The sequence below is a fragment of the Branchiostoma lanceolatum genome, chromosome 9 (genome assembly GCF_035083965.1).
Source record: "Branchiostoma lanceolatum isolate klBraLanc5 chromosome 9, klBraLanc5.hap2, whole genome shotgun sequence".
Taxonomy (NCBI): domain Eukaryota; kingdom Metazoa; phylum Chordata; class Leptocardii; order Amphioxiformes; family Branchiostomatidae; genus Branchiostoma; species Branchiostoma lanceolatum.
Window position 1 is genome coordinate 14,119,242 of NC_089730.1, and position 19,706 is coordinate 14,138,947.

General features: G+C 44.2%; 3 protein-coding genes across 4 annotated transcripts in view; 2 read left to right on the forward strand and 1 right to left on the reverse strand.

Moving 5' to 3' along the window:
- LOC136441456 ((2S)-3-sulfopropanediol dehydratase-like) overlaps positions 1 to 5,947 on the forward strand; it is a 7,817-nt gene extending 1,870 nt beyond the window's left edge. Inside the window, exons 2-5 of one of the 2 annotated variants that reach the window (XM_066437743.1) lie at positions 1 to 37; positions 1,190 to 4,556; positions 4,701 to 4,861; positions 5,086 to 5,947. The exon at positions 1 to 37 is cut by the window's left edge and continues 76 nt beyond it. In XM_066437743.1, the coding sequence (XP_066293840.1) occupies positions 1,240 to 4,556; positions 4,701 to 4,861; positions 5,086 to 5,243 (3,636 nt within the window). In that variant the 5' untranslated portion in view covers positions 1 to 37; positions 1,190 to 1,239 and the 3' untranslated portion in view covers positions 5,244 to 5,947. The remainder of the gene's footprint in view (positions 38 to 1,189; positions 4,557 to 4,700; positions 4,862 to 5,085) is intronic. The other variant, XM_066437744.1, reaches the window with a different exon arrangement.
- Positions 5,948 to 7,703: 1,756 nt separating this feature from the next.
- LOC136441459 (uncharacterized) lies at positions 7,704 to 13,290 on the forward strand. Its single transcript, XM_066437747.1, has 6 exons — positions 7,704 to 7,794; positions 8,386 to 8,524; positions 10,037 to 10,069; positions 10,530 to 10,820; positions 11,530 to 11,813; positions 11,931 to 13,290. Exons 2-6 carry the CDS (start codon positions 8,413 to 8,415, stop codon positions 12,417 to 12,419), a joined length of 1,209 nt encoding a protein of 402 aa, XP_066293844.1. The 5' UTR covers positions 7,704 to 7,794; positions 8,386 to 8,412; the 3' UTR covers positions 12,420 to 13,290.
- LOC136441458 (low-density lipoprotein receptor-related protein 12-like) lies at positions 12,794 to 19,674 on the reverse strand. Its single transcript, XM_066437746.1, has 9 exons — positions 19,516 to 19,674; positions 18,372 to 18,615; positions 17,691 to 17,821; positions 17,199 to 17,387; positions 16,651 to 16,861; positions 16,098 to 16,246; positions 15,477 to 15,605; positions 14,398 to 14,531; positions 12,794 to 13,862 (listed from the first exon to the last, which is right to left on the reverse strand). Exons 1-9 carry the CDS (start codon positions 19,592 to 19,594, stop codon positions 13,500 to 13,502), a joined length of 1,629 nt encoding a protein of 542 aa, XP_066293843.1. The 5' UTR covers positions 19,595 to 19,674; the 3' UTR covers positions 12,794 to 13,499.
- Positions 19,675 to 19,706: the final 32 nt, after the last annotated feature.

Genomic DNA, 19,706 nt, shown 5'->3' on the forward strand with positions numbered 1-19,706 from the left:
CGCAACACCTGCCGCCCAGAATAGCTACGGACCATCGGTGAGTAAAATCGGCGTTCTTTGCCATCTCCTTTTTTTCTGACGGTGTTTAAGAGAAAAGTGTTGTGTTACTAATACTATTAGGCCATACTGATGTGATCATATGAATGACATCGACTGACTGTGCCCCCAAAACTGGTGCGAGCGTGCGAAAAAAATATAGGGACAGAACAGCTGTGTGGTCAGGAAGGTTAAAAGATGACCGAACACAATGAACATTATATAACAAACAATACATTCTTAATTTTTGTTGTTTTACATCTGGTACTTTGAGTTCATTTTCTGATATGTTTTGTTAAAATCTACAGCATATGTTTACTCATTTTGCTCATTTTGCAGCTTCTTTGTACGATTTACAGTATGGCCGCAAACTTTTGTTTTGGAAACGTACGAAAATTGGTGCGGATGTCATCCGTATGATTAAGTAAATTTTTGTTAAGTGATAGCCCGCAGTCAGACTTACTCAGCATTGTTTTTGAGGGTGCAGATACTGAGCTGGACGCTTTCAGTATTCTATAGCCGGCATATAGATTTACAGGTCCTGCCTTGTCAAACACTATAAACCGATAAATCACAGCACAACGGGACTTTTATAACCATGATAAATCCTTACAAAATAGGGAAAGAATCTGTAGGGGAAATTTTGTAACCAGCAATTTGAAGCACGAAATATTTTAACTAGTTACGACGGCCTGGACATGTTACGCTACCACCGTTACGTCTACTTTGTAAAAGACCCCCTGACACTGACAGAATTTATTTCTGAAGGATCGCCGAAGTGATGTCTAACTTAAGTGAATACTGTGCCCATATCTGTGCGCTTTATGTCAGCTGCAATGTGGAGGTTGTAGTTTGTTGGGTGTCTGTTTCTGTATACTTAGCGGAGTGTATATTTCTTATCGTCAATGCTATGTGTACTTTCCCCCATTAGTATACTCCAAAATGCGACTTAAGCTTGTCCAAGGGTTGTCGAGCACCTGACTTAAACTACCGTGTAAGAGTTTAAAAACCAGAACAAGAGAAAAGTGATCTTTCTAAGGTTCACACGTTTGTGTCAGTAAAAAATGGAACAGTAACGCTTTGATTACGTAACTTGTTGTTACCAACTGAATTAGGCCTAGTACATGTTTTAAAAGCATACTTTTTACAACAGATTGCAACCGACTCTAAAACTACAGTCAGAGAACAAGACAAAAACAGAAGATGCCGCCAGCTAAAAAGAGGCGAATAGACGGGGCTTCATCCACAAGAGCACACATGGATGTACGTTCGAATGAGGAAAGGCCGATAGGAAAGGTGCAGCCTGGTCTGCTGGCTACGAAACCAAAGCACGGGGTTTTTGTCACAGTCACCTTCAAAAAAGCAACCTTGCCTCCGAAGGACAGATTCCTGAGCCTGATCAAGAAGCTATCAGAGTATGGAAAGGAAAAGGGGAACCGGACCTGGTCCGTTGTGGCTTTTGATCCAGAGCTATGGGAGAAGTGGCAGGATAGCAGCATATCTCTAGCTCTTGAAGCACGAGGAAAACGACCCTATCTTCTGCCGGCCTCGACCTCCACCAAGTTTGCAAACACCGGTGAAAGTATCTTCTTCTTTTTGAAGTCTAACTCCAAGGAATGCATCAAAGGCTTGACAGAAATGGTCCAAGATGACTTGAGGCAGTTACAAAAATACTGCACCTTTGAAGTTGTGAACTCGGAGACCGGTAACAATCGAGTGTTTGGCGGCCTTTTTGCCGACGGACTGGCCAACCCCACGGACGTCGAGAACATCGACGAATTCATCATCACCACGGAAGGAGACAAGGGCAAACCCGGTGGATCCTACATGCTGACGCAGAAGTTCGTCTTCAACTGGACCGTCCTGGACACGAATCATCACCTCCTGGAAAACGTCATCGGCAGGACTGTGAAGGACGACATCCTAATCGACTTCGACCCAAGGAGGCACATCAAGTGTGCAAAAATCCTAGACCCGTCCGGAAGGCATCCGAGAATTCTCCGACAGGCTATGCCATACGGATCAAACGACACCGGAGTGGGTCGAGAGGAGGGTCTCTTCTACATCTCCTGCGCAAACACATGCGAGACCTTTCTGAAGATTCTCAACCAAATGGTTGCCAAAGACGACAAGCTACTGACTGCTATTGATGCAGTACAGGGAGGCTTCTGGTACGTTCCGAGTGCAGAGGAGCTCGGCCTGACGCCCATCCCTGTCCGGGATCAACTCCAACTGATGCCACAGTGGGACGTCAAGAGCGACAACGGCTACATGTTCTACAACAGCCGAGAGTACCTGTACCGGATGACTACAGGCGGCTATAAGGACCCCCAGGACACACCCAGCAGCCGTGTTCTCAAACTCATGGGTCTGGTCATGACCGACTGGCAACGCAGCTGGTTCGAGAAACAAGACGAACCTCACATCCCCGACCTTACAACGTTCTTAACCGAGGACGATAAAAAACTCCTACTGGACTACAAAAACGCGATCCCGATAAGGAAAGGCCTCGCCACATTTTATACCCTGAAGCACATCGTCAGCACAGATCCCTACTCCAAGCAGTTCGACCTGTACCGTATCTACCCGGATGAACTGATCGTGGGAGTGATGCCAAGCTTCTCTCTCGGTCTCGGAAAGAGAGTGATGCCGTACCTGACGGATGATGAGCAGATTCCAGCCTATCAGATGGGCGTGACGGAGGCTGCAGCTATTGGACACGTCGTGCCGGATTATCAAGTCATTCTGGAGGTAGGTCTGCAGGCTCTTGTCGATAAGATGGACAGTGAAGCCACCAAACAAAAGGAAGAGAACAAACAGATGTTCTTTCTTTCGGCGAAGAAGTCGTTGATGGGTGCGCAGGCTTATATAGAAAGCTATGCCCAACTGGCCAAGAGCATGTCTTGTGAAGAAACGTTCACTGCGGAGCAGAAGGCAAATCTTCGACAGATCAGTGATCGCATGCATAAGCTGGTGAAGAACAAGCCTGACACGTTTCTGGAGGCCACACAGCTTGTCTTCGCGATGCATTGCTGTCTACACATCGTCGGTGAGCCGATCTCCATCGGGCGACTCGACCAACTGTTAGGGTTGTCTTACTCTGAGGACGGAATGACCATGGAGGAGAGGCAGGAGGTCATCGACTGTTTCTGGATCAAGGTGGGCGAGAAAACTCTGCTAAACCCGCATGCCGCCCAGGACAAGATCTTCCCCGGAATGTGTGCCGTTCCCTATACAAGCAGCGGCAACTTTCCTCAGGGCGGCTGCATGAACCAGTGGGGACAACAACTCACCATCGGCGGCTACCTGCCGAATGACGACCGGAAGCCAATGACTGCCTGCAACGAAGTCACCCTGATGTGCCTCCGAGCTGCCCGGCGTCTTCCTCTGAACGCCCCGTGCCTGACGTTACGACTTCACGATGGCATCCCCCAAGAAGTGTTGGAGGAAACCGCCAAAGCCCTGCTGAGTGGAGGAGCCCACCCGGTCCTGCTGCATGACGACCGGCTGGTTCCAGCCCTACAGGATTCTGGACGGAGGGGAATCTCCGTTCCCCTGAGAGATGCCAGGAACTACGCCTGTGATGGGTGTTTCGAGCCCGTGTTTGTTGGCGCCTCGGAGTTCGCGTTCGCCACCTTCTCGCTCCTCGACGCCGTCGAAATGGCACTGAACGAAGGAACGCTCCACTCACAGGCTGGTCCACATTACCTGCGGGGTACCAAAAAGTCCTTTCCCTCGCCAAATGCTACTCAGATCAAAAATTTTGCGGAATTCCAAGAGATCTTCCTGCAACATCTTCGTCTCCAGATTCCTTTGCTGGTGTCCTTCCTTGTCGGCGGTTACGGTAACATATGGAAGGTGTGCCCCAGCCCTCTCCTGTCTGTCATGATGAGGAGATGTATAGAGGCCGGCCGGGATCATTCAAACGGCGGTACGGAGTACCATGATCTAGGCTTCATGTTTGTGGGCGCTGCCAATACAATCGACTCGCTCTACGCCATCAAGAAGCTCGTGTACGACCCGCTCACCGCGCTGACAACTCTGCCGGATCTCCTCACTTGTCTGAAGTGTGACTGGGGCCACGACATGAAGGAGTACGTCTTCGACACACGGGGAGGATCAGCCAGACAGGAAGCAAAAGCGTCCACTTTCAAGCATCTTCGAGATGTAGCCGTGTCCTTACCAAAGTTCGGCCACAGTGAAAACGAAGAATTAAAGGAGCTGGCAACCTGGATGTTTGAAAACGTCTTGAAGATACTTCGGGAGACCTTTGAAAATGCTCCACCTGGAGTGAAGGAGACCTTTGAGCGACTGGAGCAGGAGTATTCTCTCCCGGATAGGCCTTTCGGCTTCGTGGCGCTGCCAGGAATAGGCACGTTTGAGGCGTACGTCGGGTACGGACTGAACAGCGCTGCGTCGGCAGACGGACGGCGGAGCGGCCAGCCGATAGCGTCGGACCTGAGCCCGGCACCTGTACCCCAGGACCTGCCTGCAAACCCGGACAGCTGTGACATCTACAAGTAAGTGGAGAACAAATTAAACTTTCTCTCACTTCACAACAAGCTACGATATGGTATTCTTTCCATCAATCTTGACGCTTTGTTTCTTCAATGCAGCCTGTCCAGAAACTTATGTCGCCTCTGTCAATTGTTTGTTCTTTTCAGAGCGCTGAAATGCTGGGACCTTCGCGTCATCAACCATGGCCTGTCGTGCGGTTCTGAGGTGGATCTGATGATTCGTGAAGACTTCCCATTGGACAAGCTGACCGAGTTCCTGCGGTGCTACGCGAACCTGGACGGCCCCATCGGCTCCAACGTCATCACAGGTAGAACAGTGTATATAATGTTTTAGAATATAAAGGCAAATGATCAAATTTTCTGTAACTCAACAAATACCTGGTGATACAGTTATACCGACAACAAATACCACAGTTCCTTTGAGAAAATAGAATTGAGGCATATACTTTTGCATAGTTAATGAAATTGTTCAGACGTCAAATTATTGATTGTCTGCTACATGAGATGACATGCCCACGCTCTGCTCTTCCAGTGACATGTGCAAATCCAGAGACGTTGGCAAAGGCGTCCCAGATCACCGACGCCTACGAGCTACTGCGCGTGCGCCAGGGCGGTTGGTCGGAATTCTTCATCGCTCTGTTTCCGGTACACAAGGAGCAACTGCGCCGCCGCATGTACGTCCACCAGTGACACATAGGTGGTGAGGATGTTGTGACATCCATGCTGTGTTCTTTTCTGATTGTTGGTGTTAGAGTAATACATTTTACACCTGCGTGTGTTATAAGTTGAATGGACTACCTATTCTAAGTAGAACAGAATTGCTCTTAATTCTTAGATTGCCGTGTTAATGTGATTTGATAGAGTAACAGTTACCGAGGATTTCACAACATAGCGTGTGGCTTTTGTTTTACAGACAGTAGATGGACTAGGTAATAACTTGATAAACGGCTTGTTGTAATGCGTGCTAGAGAATTACAGGTTATACGTTGTAACTTTTACTTGAGGCTATTGACAAAGAGCATACTGTTTGATTTTCTTTTGTGACCATATTCTTGAATTATGATTCCTGGAATGTGAGATGTGAGATATAGATCTTGACACGTGATGTAATCACACTTGATTTTGATGTTTGTTTGTTTTATTCATTTATTCATGTATGTAGTGGTGTGTTCTATAAGAAAATGTTGGACGTCTTTTTTCAGTAATTCAGTATCTAATCAGCAATTTATAAAATAGCTTTTGACACAAGAGCAGACATGTTAGCTGAAAGGAAATGGTTGCATCTATTCTGACAACCTTATTAAATTGTGACATTTGCATGACATTGTATGGAACTGCTTGTTACAGTAGTACCTCTGCTAGAAATAATTTGAGATTGTTTAAGGAGTTTTATACCAATCTTTGTCAAGAGTTAAGATACGTATAGACGACCGTTTTCTGCAGAGTATTAAACCTGTGTGTGTGCGTGATGTTTACACAATTTACCTAATCTTTATTTCCAAGAAAATGAGTCAAGAACCTACTAGACAGATCACTGGTATGTGGAGGTTAAGTATGACGTAGTTGTTCGTATCAATCCATTAAACTCAACATTTTCGACACTCTTTGTTTGTAAGTATTGCCTTGAAATTCATACATCACATTGAAGTGTTGAATTGGTGACTTATCGGTGCATTTCAAATGAGCTGTTGTTCAAAATGTATCTGTTAAAAAGGAGAATATTTTGAAGCATTCACAAAACCTCCATATTTTGCAATTGGCATTTTAAAAAACGTCATTAGATCTTCATTTTAAACTATACGTGTTGCACGTCACATTTAACCTATGTGCTCCTCTACACTGTGAACAGGCGTTTTCAAATAAATTGGATTGGAGTGAAGTCCTTTGTCCATTGTATTTCTTCTGTATTAAGACGTCCGCCATCCACAGAAACACCGTGGCCCCAGCTGGGGTAGGTGTTGTTGTTGTTGAACCAAGGAAAGTGTGTGTGTGTGTGTGTGTGTGTGTGTGTGTGTGTGTGTGTGTGTGTGTGTGTGTGTGTGTGTGTGTGTGTGTGTGTGTGTGTGTGTGTGTGTGTGTGTGTGTGTGTGTGTGTGTGTGTGACTGTGTGACTGTGTGACTGTGTGACCATAGTGTGCGGGTAGGAAAAGTCCACACGCCTTGGTACCCTATTTTCCTTAAAACCAATTAGGCAAAGTAAAGAAAATCCTTGAATTTAATCATGAATGAATGAAGACCTTTATAATGGAAAACCTGTTTTGCTACAGCTAAACACATTAAGCTCACAAATTGTACAGGGACAATGGGAACTGTCAAAAGATACCTGCAGCCCAGGCCTACTGACAATTCGCACTAGGGAAAAAAGTCCCACCGCCCGACAAATCTTGAACGATTCGCAAGAATGCACGTCTATATCAGTTCAGTTTTGAAGTCATGGGACAAGTCAAGCAGTCAAAACAGCAGCAAATTATGTTTGTCGGGCATCGTTTGACAATCACCGACGCGTCGCCAGGTCATGCCTACAGCCCGTGAAGTAGAAACACACAAAGTGGAAACCTTTGAAGTCTTTAACATCTGTAAATATGCGCATGAATACAGACTTTCCGGATGATGTAGCTCCTGTCAAACTAGAGCAAATAGGGATTGTTAGGAAAAGAAAGGACATTCACACATGATTTGCAGGGAATGAACACCCCCGCGCGGCCGCTAACGTCAAGCCAACGGAAATGGGCCTTAACAAGACGCCATGATAACCTTTTTTTGTTTTCCTGGGGTAACGGCTTATACATGTATTTCAAAAAAGCGTAGTACGCCCTGTCTCTGAAAAATGGAAGTAAAAAAAGTCATGTGATAACCTCTTCGCAATCTATGATGACACAAATTCATTGGAAATGCATTAAAACGCTGCTATTTGGGTCATCAGGCAAAAGAAAACAAATCATCGTTGCGGCGGACTAAAATAAAAAGGCCTCGATGGTGAACCAACTTCACCACGCCCCAAAATACAACAACTGACAGGCTTTTTAGGTGATCCAAAATTTATGCTCAGCTATTACGATCACCAACCAATAGGGGGCAACGGTCAAGGTGACGACCACGCACTTCCGACAGATTACCACGCCCTTACCAGTCCGATTCGAACTCCGACCCGGAACCTTTTAATTGGATTTGTTTGCTTCACTCTCTCTCGTTTCCGCTAGGAACCACAGGGCATCGCAGACACCTGTCATCCAGAATAACAGTGCGTTAAAACGGCATTCTATCTTCCTTTTTCTTTAACGAAGAAGGTGTCTCCTTCACTTAATTGGTAGTGTGTTGTAGTTTAATGGTCTACTGATTGATTCCAGTGTTTTAACCTCCTTGAGTGTCGTTGGTTTGCGAGTCACAGTGAATGTTGTTTACCTCGCTTCGCACGCTATTGGCAAGTATTGGTTAGTGTGACAGTCCTTGGGTACCATGTTTTAGATATGACAGAAACAACCTTATTAGTCCCAAGAAGACCCCCCTCTATTTTCCTACAAGAGTAATGATACAACTAAGTGTGCATGAGAAGCGTGAGTGTTGCATTAAGGTCATGACCTTCGCGGCACTTCAGACCCATCAAATGTAAAATCTCTCGCCTGTTCAGTCCTAGATCCTACACAGCATGTAGAACAATAGAATACATGCTTTACTTAGAATTTTGGTACCAAAAATACGTGTTCATATGAAATATTTCATTGTGTAAACACCCACACAGATATCGACGTAAGATTTGGTTGGCACAGTATCATATTACATCTTCTCCTAGGACCGTTGAGCTAATGTGACGTATTTTGAAATCACCAGGTAGGACTGACTATCCAGTGACGTCATCAGAATGCCGGGTGCAGGAGCCTTGCTTGGGGCCGGCGCGGCGGGCTTCACAGTTGCTGCCTTGTTGCTTGGCAACGTCAACCTGCCTAGCAACATCATGTCGTACGTTATGAAAGGTAAGGTGTGTTTCCTTTAATAGTTGTAATTTGCTTTTTATTAGAATTTGATTGCACAGTTTGTGGAAGAAATCTGCAAATTATCAGAAAACAATATAACGTTGGGTAACATAAATTCGTGGGGTACTTAAATTCGGGATTTTTCGAAAACGGGGTATTTAGGTATATGTGCTAGATGCAACATCAGTAATACCGCTAGAAATGCAAACTTGACAGACTAACGCATTCAGAATACTGTCTGAAAAGCTTCGATAACCATGCAATAGAAGTTGGCGACGTCAAAAACTCTCCGTCCCTTATCGACAGAGTCTGGGGGCTTCGTGGGAGACTCACACTGCACGGTTGTTCGCTGGTTTATAAGACAAATGTCACATCTCCTGCCTGCTAAACACAATTATTTACAAGACAACTTATTACAATCTCTTTTGCTAACCTGCAACTGGATTCTAAGTGTGATCAATCATCAAAACTCCTCTTTGTTGCTACAACCTACGGCACGTGTATTTTCCCGCCGCCATATTGTTACCCAGAATCATGTCGTCAAGCAGACGACAAAAGGTTTGTGAGGAACACTTTTTTGTCTAAATGTTGCTTGTGATAGTGGACTGAAGACGATATTTTCCTCAAAGTTTGCTCCTAACACAACAAGGAACACATGGACAAAGTAGTATAACCATTGCATCCAGCTAACTTGCCATGAATAATGTACACGTTGCCATGACGGTGGGGATCGACTTTGAGTGACGTTCTACCGACTCAACAAACGGGATGTTAGCAAAGGCCTGATGTGTGCGGTGCGGCCGTTTTTTCGTGTATTTTTTTTACTTGGACACGTCTATATCCACAGCACTCTCCTCAAGCCAAGGATGGAACGAGTAGCTGCTGTATAAAATGTGATTAGCGGTAAGATATTCAAGACGAGTCTTCTCTCCCGAATTAATGTGCACCCCTGTCCGACAGCACCGTCATTGTGTGTGCGGCGGACGGTAGTTTCAAGTTGAAATATTATGGTGTCAGCACGACTAGAGACAAAATCTACCATACATATGATTAGTGCAAAGATAGTTCATGATACTGACAGAATAATAGAAAAAAAGGATGGTTTATTGTTCTGCTAGATTGATTTCAGTTAACCATTATCGGAAAAATCCCGAATTTATGTTACCCAACGTTACCTCGTTCTCGTGCAACTCTCGTACATTCTCGTAGGGCTGTGCCTGAGTACAGTCCAATATGGAAAGGGTCCAGACGCTTGTTTTATTGTCACATCGGTACACAATCATTGTGTTCACTTACGTCAACTGTTCATGTGAAAATGAATACTTTGCCATTCTCAGAGACTGTACATCCTCATCTATCTACATCAAATTAAGAAAAAAACATAGCCATTATACTGTAATTTTTTTGTTTAAACACCAGTTTCATTGTTTATTAATCAAAAGCTCACAGCTTCAGTTCTTTTGACACTTTCAATTATCTAATTTTTCCCTGTTCTATTTCAACATGACGAAGATGCCACAGAGGATATTTGTAATCAGAGCCACAGTAAGTAAACTTTGCAGTTTTGTTGACTTGAAACACCGTTCATCAGTGACATTACTGCTTGAACATTTTGTGATCTCTATCAAGTCATATGACATGATTTTGTGTAACAATGGTACGAAATCAGTCTCGTCTAGCGTCGAGCCTTCTCGTTGAAGGTGAAAACTTCCGTCAGGTCACCCCGTAAAACATCATGTTCATCACTTACAGTACTGAATCTTTTGGTCAACCTATGGCCATTGTATCACCAGCACTTAAAGGTAGAGAATTCTATTTTTGTTTGAACGACAAGGTGTTTCTTTTGATTCTCGTGTTGCGGGTATCATAGAAGTAGGAGACAAAAGTTTCAATATGTAGTATGATACTTTGTAGTCAGCCACAGTAAAAATGTTGACGATGTTGTGGTAGTGTTTGAACCTTTTTTATACATACACTAATCAACACCTTAACATTGCTTCTTAAGACGATACCGCTCCTCTGGAGAAATGCTTGGAACGACATTCCAACTTGCAAAGTGACTGTGACCACTTCTTCGTGGGTGATGCCTGGCCATCTAGCGGTTATATCAAGAACAACAACGGCGCCACCGTACGAATCTGCCACACCCGCGCCGGGGATGAAAAGCACCTGTTCGCCACGACCTACAATGTTCACTACCGCATCCCTGAGTACACCGCCTCCGCCATCACACGTGACCCGAAGCTAGAAGAACAAGAGAGGCCGTCATCAAGCATGTGGGACAGAGTCCAGCTCGGTAATTTTCACAACTTGCAAACCTTTTAAGTTATCGTCATTCATGGCCTTCTCACTGAATAGAGTTGTCTGCGTTGGTGTTTCTTCATCTATTTCTTCTTTCTTTGTGCTTTTCTTACTTCCTTTCTTTTCGTACTTCTTTTAATCTACCGCATCCCTGAATACATGGGGTCCTCCGTCACATGCAAACCGGAGGTGGAAAAACATGACAGGCCAAGTAGTGATCTGCTGAAATGTGTATGTTTTATTTATTTATTTATTTCTGTATTCTTTTACTAGGGTAGCTCCCTCAGTGGCTTCGCACTGATTTTCAGGGAGGCCCTAGATACACACATACAAACATACAAACAATACACTGATATATACATAACATTTGTGCGTCATAACAAAATCATATCCATACTCATAGTCCATATCGTGCCAGGTCGTAAGGATTGAAGGTCAGAGGTCACACAATTCTTTTGCACAGAGTTTTGAAAGATTGTGTGGATGAAGTGTTTTTGACGTATACCAGTAGTCTCGGTAATTATCAGGAAAAATAATGCAAACCTAATATATCAACAAAACTAGTAACCGTTTTCATTCCTATACAGTCCACGTAACCGGTTTTGGTCGTCTTCTTTTCTCTCTTTCTTTCTTTCTATTCTAAATTCCTTTATAGTAATTTTCCTCAGATTCCCATTTTCACCACAATGTCATGTATTTTACAGGGCTGTGCGGAATGGAAATGCATGATGAAATTTCTCAACAGTGCAAAGTCGACACCAAGAGTTGGGGCATCTCCCGAGCGTCGGACATCCCGGATTGCTCCCTCCGCAACCCCAGCTTTGGAGAACTGAAGGGGAGCTTCTGTCCCGACTGCCAGGCAATGGATGGCGACTACTCCGGCTGTGGCGAAATCTACAACCGGGGCCACATCAACCCTAACGCCATCAACGACAAAGATGCAGACGTGCAGGACGGAACCTTCAGTATGATCAACGTGGCTCCGCAGGTCAGAGACAGTGGCAGATGGTCCACTTTTTCTGATTTACGCTTTCGGACACTGTCACTAAAACATCACTTGTATTGTTATAGTAACAGGAGTCCCGTTAAATATTCATTTCTACAGGACGACGACTTTAACCAGTGCGTGTGGCAGCCGTACGAATGCGCAGTCGGCAGGAAGGCAGACGAAGTCTACAAGAACGCGGAGAAAGTCGGTTCCAACAGCAAAACCCTCTACGTCATCACGGGCACAAAGCTGGGCCAACAAACCACGTGGATGAAAGGACGAGTGGCCATTCCTGGGTACTTCTGGAAGGCGCTGTGCTACCCTGGGGACGAGAGCAAAGGGCTTCGTCCCTTCGGGGTCGGGTTCTACGGCCCAAACATCGACTGTTCCACCATGACGTCACTTCCGCTGGACAAGTTCGAAGCCTGGCTGTACGACGGAGCGGATGAGCATCTCTTTCCCGGGTCAGTGTGTGCCGGACCGGTAGATAACTGGGAAGGTTTGGATGCCCACGTAGCTGAGATAGCTCACGACTGTAGGAATGAGCACATCCAGGAGACTTGTGAGAGCTCGTGGCGTGAAGAACGCTGCGGTACCAGTGGCTGAAGTGGAGTTTAACGCTGGCTGAACCCTTTCGATGGTAGATCAGCCATCCGTGATCAGTTAAGAGTAAACAAAACATAATTCAGTTTTTGGAAAAAAAGAAATTATTGCAAGATATGTTTCAAGGCGATTTTCTAGATGTCTACATTTATCAAGGATTTCTCGAGGCTGGGGTAAAAGTCTTAAGATAATTTTTGTTTGTTTGTGTGTGTGTGTGTGGGGGGGGGGTGTCTAATTTGAGTGATAAGCTTTGTATTGTATTGTATCGTATTGTGTTTTGTAGATATCCGCTAGTGAATACATTCTAACCGGAGTCCTTACAACAATGCAAAACAAACTAGCCTCAACCTTTCCTAATTAAAAACAAAAAACACCAACTGTATCCCTTCATTGTAATCATATACATGATAATTATGATGATACATGGAACAAATTACAATAGCATCAATAAACACCATGAGGAGATTTAGTAAGGATGATACAAGGTTTATACGCTTCTGATTCTGTAATACCACGGCCATGATCTCATTATTAATAGCTGTACTTTTTTGTATTTTTGTTCAGTTCCGAATTAATTTACTGATATGATGTGATTTGACATGATGACGCTTCTGTGGATTATAGAATATAGGTTTGAGCTGTTAACATGCTGGTGTGACATATTGTCACGGTTTAATGGGATTTACACATTTGAGCTGAGCAAGTCTGTATCAACATCATTTTTATCTGAAACAATGAATGACAAACATGCTGTCTTTGATAAAGAAAAAGTTGAAACATTCTATGTATGTCCATATCACAGTTTTGTAAAATGTAGCGTACATGCCATGGCGTAAAGCAATACACACTGATTAAAACTGGTAGTAATAACTAACCTTGGTACTGATGATTTTGTCAACTTTTAAGTGTCACAACTGGTTTCTTTAAAACAAAATATTGCTGATATATTTTCAGTGTCATGAAAAGAAAACCTTGTTTATGGCACATCTGTCCTATAAACATTACTGTATTGACCTATCAATGGCAAACTATAATCCTGCTACTAAGCTCTGCGGAATCCTACAATAACAACCCGGAATAGGATTAATTAGAAGGATCCATTGTTGCCATCTGCACGGCCTCTTGTTGGTTGTTCTGCCCGGTTGTTGCCGCGGGGGGATAAGCCAGCCCGGGAGGGGGGTACGAGTAAGCGGGAGGGGGTTCATATCCTGAGTTAGCGGCTCCTTGGGTCGCAAATGCAGACGAGGGACCAGCCATACCCTGGTTGACGACGAGGTATGTGTAGTGTCCGGGGGGAGCGGTTGGGTACGAAGGGGCGCCGGTAGGGTAGGGAGGGGCGCCCGTAGGGTAGGGAGGGGCGTCGGTAGGGTAGGTAGCCTGCTGGCCGGTAGGGTAGAGTGGGGTACCCGTAGGGTCGGGGGATCTGGCTGCAGCTGGGGTTCTTGCCTAAAAGGGATAACCAAATAAGTAAGTACAGGTTAGAAAACGTCTGAATGACGAAAGACATGTTACCTGTCTCTCAAATTCAATCAGCAGTCTTATAACGTGACAAGACATGCATGGCCGATTAAAATAAGACATCATCCCCTATGTAAAGTGAGGGTTATACGAAATCGTTGAGCGTCCAAAATTTGACATATTTCTCAATTAGCACTCAACAAATCACAAGGTCTTCCGATGTACTTTCAATGGCGGTTCAATAATCTCAAGGACAAATGATTTCTGCAGCTGGTCCCTCATAGGTTGCCCAATGGTTTCCATACTGTGAAAATAAAGCTTAGGCGACTACAGGGACATCTTTGACGGTATACTTAATCGCTATGAGAATTGAAAGTTTGAAAATAATAATTTGGCAACGACAGGAATTCTCGATCAATGTCATTGCATAACTCTAATTCAGAAACTAAAATGACAATCGTCACTTCTATTCGCACCAGAAGAGCAACGAGTATGAAAAGAGTACTGGAATTATAAAACTTACCTGTCGTCTGCTGCAGTGACAGATAACGCCCACTAGCGCTGCGATGAGGAACAGCACCGCTAGCGCCCCCACAACGGCGCCGATCACTATTCCAGTGCTCACTCCGGAACTTGACGACGCCACCGCAGGAGGCGCTACAAAAAACATGAAACGACAAAAATGAAAATGAAACAAAAATTAAGGGCTATCACATTAGGACTGCTAGTTTCTTACTTGGTGATGTACATTTAGTCCAAATTTTACTCCTCATCACAAAGGAAGAACAACCATTGCTTAACACACCAATACACACATATCATGCTGACAGTGGAGTTTGGAAGTGGAGATTCAATTCTATTGACATCAAGTCATTCCAATTCTTCACATGTCGAGACGAGCTAGTGACCGGTCGGCCATTGTTGCGTAAGCTACAAGAAATACTGACAAAGCTTACGCCCCCTTTCTACTCGACTCTGCAACCACGCTGCGACCGCTGGGCGACCGAAGATTTGACAGATCGCTCAACGAATTTCATAGATGAACGAATTTTTTGACGTGTTGTATGTTTTATTTCAAACCATACATCTTACATCATATTCCAATAATGAAAACCAAGGGTCACACAAGTCCAATCTTTGTCGCTGTACTGTCGCTCATCGATCGCCGTCTGCTCACTTTGTCACTATGCATGATGTACAAAATGACTAATAAACTGGTAGACGTACCGACTAATAAGTATCTATACCAGCTCAGCAAAGGACAAGAAATAGTCGTGCCTTTAAGTATCAGACTTTTCAACCTAGGATTGATGTGTTCAAAAATTCGTATTTTCCTACAACGTTCGTAGAGTGGAACTCGTTGCAGCCAAGTTCCGTGGAAGCATCCTCATTAAACAGCTTTAAACAATGCATGCAGTTAGATATGCGAAGGTTAGACGTGACAGGTCGTTCGGCGTAATATAGCCAGCTGCTGCTGCGCCGCGTGCCTACGAAGCTGGTGTGTTACGCTGAATGGCGGTTAAACCGGCTATATAGATACAGATAAATCTGATGCAGATGCTCGAAAGGGGGCCTTCACAAAACGTGACGATGTGTAAATACCGATTGATGGGCACTGGTACTCGTCACTGCCGTCCTCACAGTTGTCCTGACCGTCACACCGTACACTACTGGCCATGCACATCTGTCCTCGGGCACAACGGAACTCACCACTGCTGCAGGAGTAACTGGCTGGGAACAACAACAAAACACATCTTGTATTTTCGTGTAGTAGGAGGCCCAAAATCTAATCATTTTGAAGTCTTATCATTTCCTACCCGTACCCACACACTACTCTCCAAGCAGAGGAGTGGGCCCGGCAGGTTTTTGACGTGTTTTTAGGCGTTTTTGTCGGGCTTTCTACTTTGTCATTTTTTGGGGGCTACACACACACCAAGTATCAAGACAATCCATCTAGACATTCCCAAGTTATCGTGTACACAGGCACACATGAAAGCTGGCTAAAGCATAACCTTCTTTGTGAATGTAACAAAAGACATCTTGTATTTTTATGTAGTACATGTAGTAGACATGCCTTTGTCACACTTCCATGTGGTGTTTGCCCTGATAAGCGCTGTTTTTGTGGGGTTTTTTTTGGGACCAATTTCTCATCTTTGTTGCATACATTTCATTGTTGCATACATTCTTGCTTCCCAGCTAAAGGACCTTATACTTATTCCTTACCTCGGAACACTGTGTACAGAATGTTGAAGTCACCGCCTACGGAGCTGTCAGTTTCTAGTTTCAGCCCCACCGATGTGCCGATATAGGAGCTGACGTCATCATCACCACAGATCGTCCTGTCCGGCGAAACGTCGTTGTCGAAGGTTGGGCTAATAGAATGATAGAGCAACAACGGGGCACATACAGGATCATGTATTTCATGTTATCTCGAGTCTTTAGCACCTGCCATATTCGATCCGCTACAGTATCATAACAATCCGCTAGTAGGCCCAAAATCTAATCATTTGGAGGTCTCATCATTACCTTTCCACATACCAAGTATCAAGACAATCCATCCATCCATCCATCCAGACATTGCCAAATCATCGTGTGCAAAGACAGACAGACAGACAGCCACACACACACACACACACACGCGCGCGCGCGCACACACACACACCCACACACACACACACACACACAAACACACACACACACACACACACACACACAGTAGTTAGAATTGTGTGTCAGTGTCAAGTGCAGGAATATAGAGACGCCATAATTAACTTACTGGGAGAAAACAAGAAGTCTGTCGTAGGAGCATGACGGAGAGTTGCCTTCCATGTCAACCTCCACGAACTGCAGCAACACCTGCATCCCCGGGGGAGGGGAGAAGTTGACCCAGCAGCTCTGACTGTCCCAGTGAGAACCACGGCGGTCCCACTGGATGTATCCGGAGTAGCCTAAATCCACGGAGTCCCGACAGTGCTCCGAAAGGTAAACTGTGGGTGATGATTGTTAGTTAATTAGCTTGAACCGTTTGTGTGACAATAGCTTCTTACCAAGGCCGTCAGAAGTCATTTTTGTTATTGATGAGCAAAGGCACCAGTCAAACGCTCCGAACAAAAATGTGATCATTAAGTCTGCGAGCAATATCATGGTTTGAGAAGACGTCTTACAGATTTGTTTTACCTCAAACCATCTTAAATGCATTTTTCGCAGCATACACAGTGCACTAAGATGTATAGAAGCTAAGCAATAGAAAAGGCAATGAACGATTAGATGATATGTGTACGCTTATCATCATACAGTCATACTTGTATCCAAAGATAAACTTACAGTTAGAGTAATCTGTGGGAAACATCGGACGGACGGTCATCGTCGTAGTGTGGATGTAGCCTGCGTCATAGCAAGTCCTGGCATCGCTGACTTGATCGCTGCCGCAGTTGTTCACTCCGTCCCCCTGCAACGTCGCATTGATGCACCGACCATTGGAGCACATGCAGTCGCCAACAGAGCATGTGTATCCTGTGACGTTCGTGGAATGCACATGCCCATTAGGTAAGGATTACAGGATCACTAAACGGCTGCATACTTCATAACTTTTGAACAACTTTGATTTGTGACGTAATCAGATTGAATTATATACAAGTATTTGCTTTATAAGTTCCGTTATACTACATGCATTTGTAATTGTAATGAATGGTTGCAATATGTAAATGTCGCGAAGGATATACATTTTCTAGATTTTTCAGAAAGCTACTAACTTCCTTAACATAAAAATAACTTAACTATCTGATATCATACAGATACAGAGCATAGTAACCTCACCATGTGTTGGGTAACTGAAGACAGTGTAAATGAGCTTGAAGTGCCCCTCATTGCTTGAGTCGGACTTGAATCGTATGGTGATGACGTTGCCCATAGATACGAAGTCAGCTGCGTATGTGCCACAAACAATGCTTGGAAAAGGAGAGGAACAATAACTTTACTTCCAACATAGTCTCAAACAGGCATAACTTAGTAACACAATATATAAATGTTTCAGTAAGGTAGCAGAAATGTAGCTTATCGTAGATTATGTAAAAGCAAGAGGATGGTGTAGAAGTTAAATAGATGTTATCTGACACCTATGGGTCATGATGACGTAATATGACGTAATTATGACTTAAAAGCTAATTGGAATGTTTTCTTATTAATAAAAAAAAGGTAGTGATGATTCTGAAGAGAAAATTGACTAAGCAACTGACATGGTCCGCCATCTTGGATTTTGACCTATGACATCATCAAATTAACATAATTAATCATCATTTTTTTATTAAATCATAAAAGTTACACTAGATTACATAACATGTAGTTAATGTAAGAAAATAGGTGTGGTTAAGCAAGAAAAACGGAAAACCTTCATTAACTGCCATTACTCTGCATTACAAGTCTTAATCACCACCTTACCAGAGCTAACCCACACTCACACTCATGCTATTTACCATTGCAGTATTTTTGTCATATTACCTGGGAAAAGGGCAAGTGTCATAATTAACAGCTCCATTGCAGACCTCCAGGCGATCGTACCGACAATCATCATTGTCTTCAATGTCGATATCGTAAAAATACAGGATGATTCTCTTTCCAAGCGGAGCTTCAAAGTGAACCCGGAAGTCTTGGTTATCGTCGTATCGGTAGCTGTATTCTGTCCAGCTGATGTAGCCAGCCTCTCTAAGGCTCAGCGTCCTGCCTTCGTTACCGTACATACCAACTGCAGACGATAAGTGTAAATGTTACCTGAGTGTTTAATCATTCACAGCTCTTTTGGTGCACCCTTGTGACTGGTGCGGTCGTGAACAAACAAAGATATGAAAGAGCAAACGAACAGCAGTACAAGCAACTACAGAATGCAGACGTATGAATCATATGGTAACACGGGATACTGTAAATGCACCGCGAACTTAAAACCACCGCGAACATTTTTGTCCAGTACTGTAGCAATTTGTAACTATAGCACTGCCGCGATCTTTAAACCACCGCGAACACTCCATTTTCGCCTTAGCGCGAAATAAAAACCAAGCGAACTTAAATAGATTTACAGTATTGCGATATTGTAGTATCATCTGACGTAACTCCCGGATACTGCCTTCTTCGTTGGGGTAACAAAATCGCTAGAGGGGGGGTTGAATCAGTGACGGATTTGTCCAAGGGGGACCGAATCCCTGGCGACCTCGTCACTGAGACAGACGGGAGAGGGGGTGTGGCTTTGGGTAGAAGCTGTGACACCACCAATTTTTCTTGTTTATCACACGTGAGTGCTTTTATACACACGTATACGATGTACAGAATTGTTTATAAGGGTTATAAGGGGAAGATATTTATAACAGACACATGACGTTAACAACATGATACACGCTGTACACACTAGTACATTTCTTCCCTGGTATCCATCCGTATTTAGCTACCTGTTCCCTATTTTCGAACGGGTATTAGATACGCCTACCACGGAGAGGAAGTAGGAACCGGGCCAGCCTAGTTCCCGCTACATGCGCAACGGAAAGATAGAAACATTGTTAACAGTAAGATCAGAGGAAGTTATAAATCGCCATGTATGTTACTCTACCAATCTTAACAGATTATACCAGGACTACACCTGCCAGGAATCACTTACTTGTTTGGTAGACATATGACGACACTCCAGTCCACAAGACTGCAGACGTGAAGAACAAAAACGCCACCCAGGTTCCCATGTTGGTGTGTTTTACAGAAGTACCTTTTTCTCCGAGTGAACACCTAATGAACCTGATTATGAGTCACGGGAACACCTACGTCACACAGTGACCTCATGTGAACCTGGCCAGC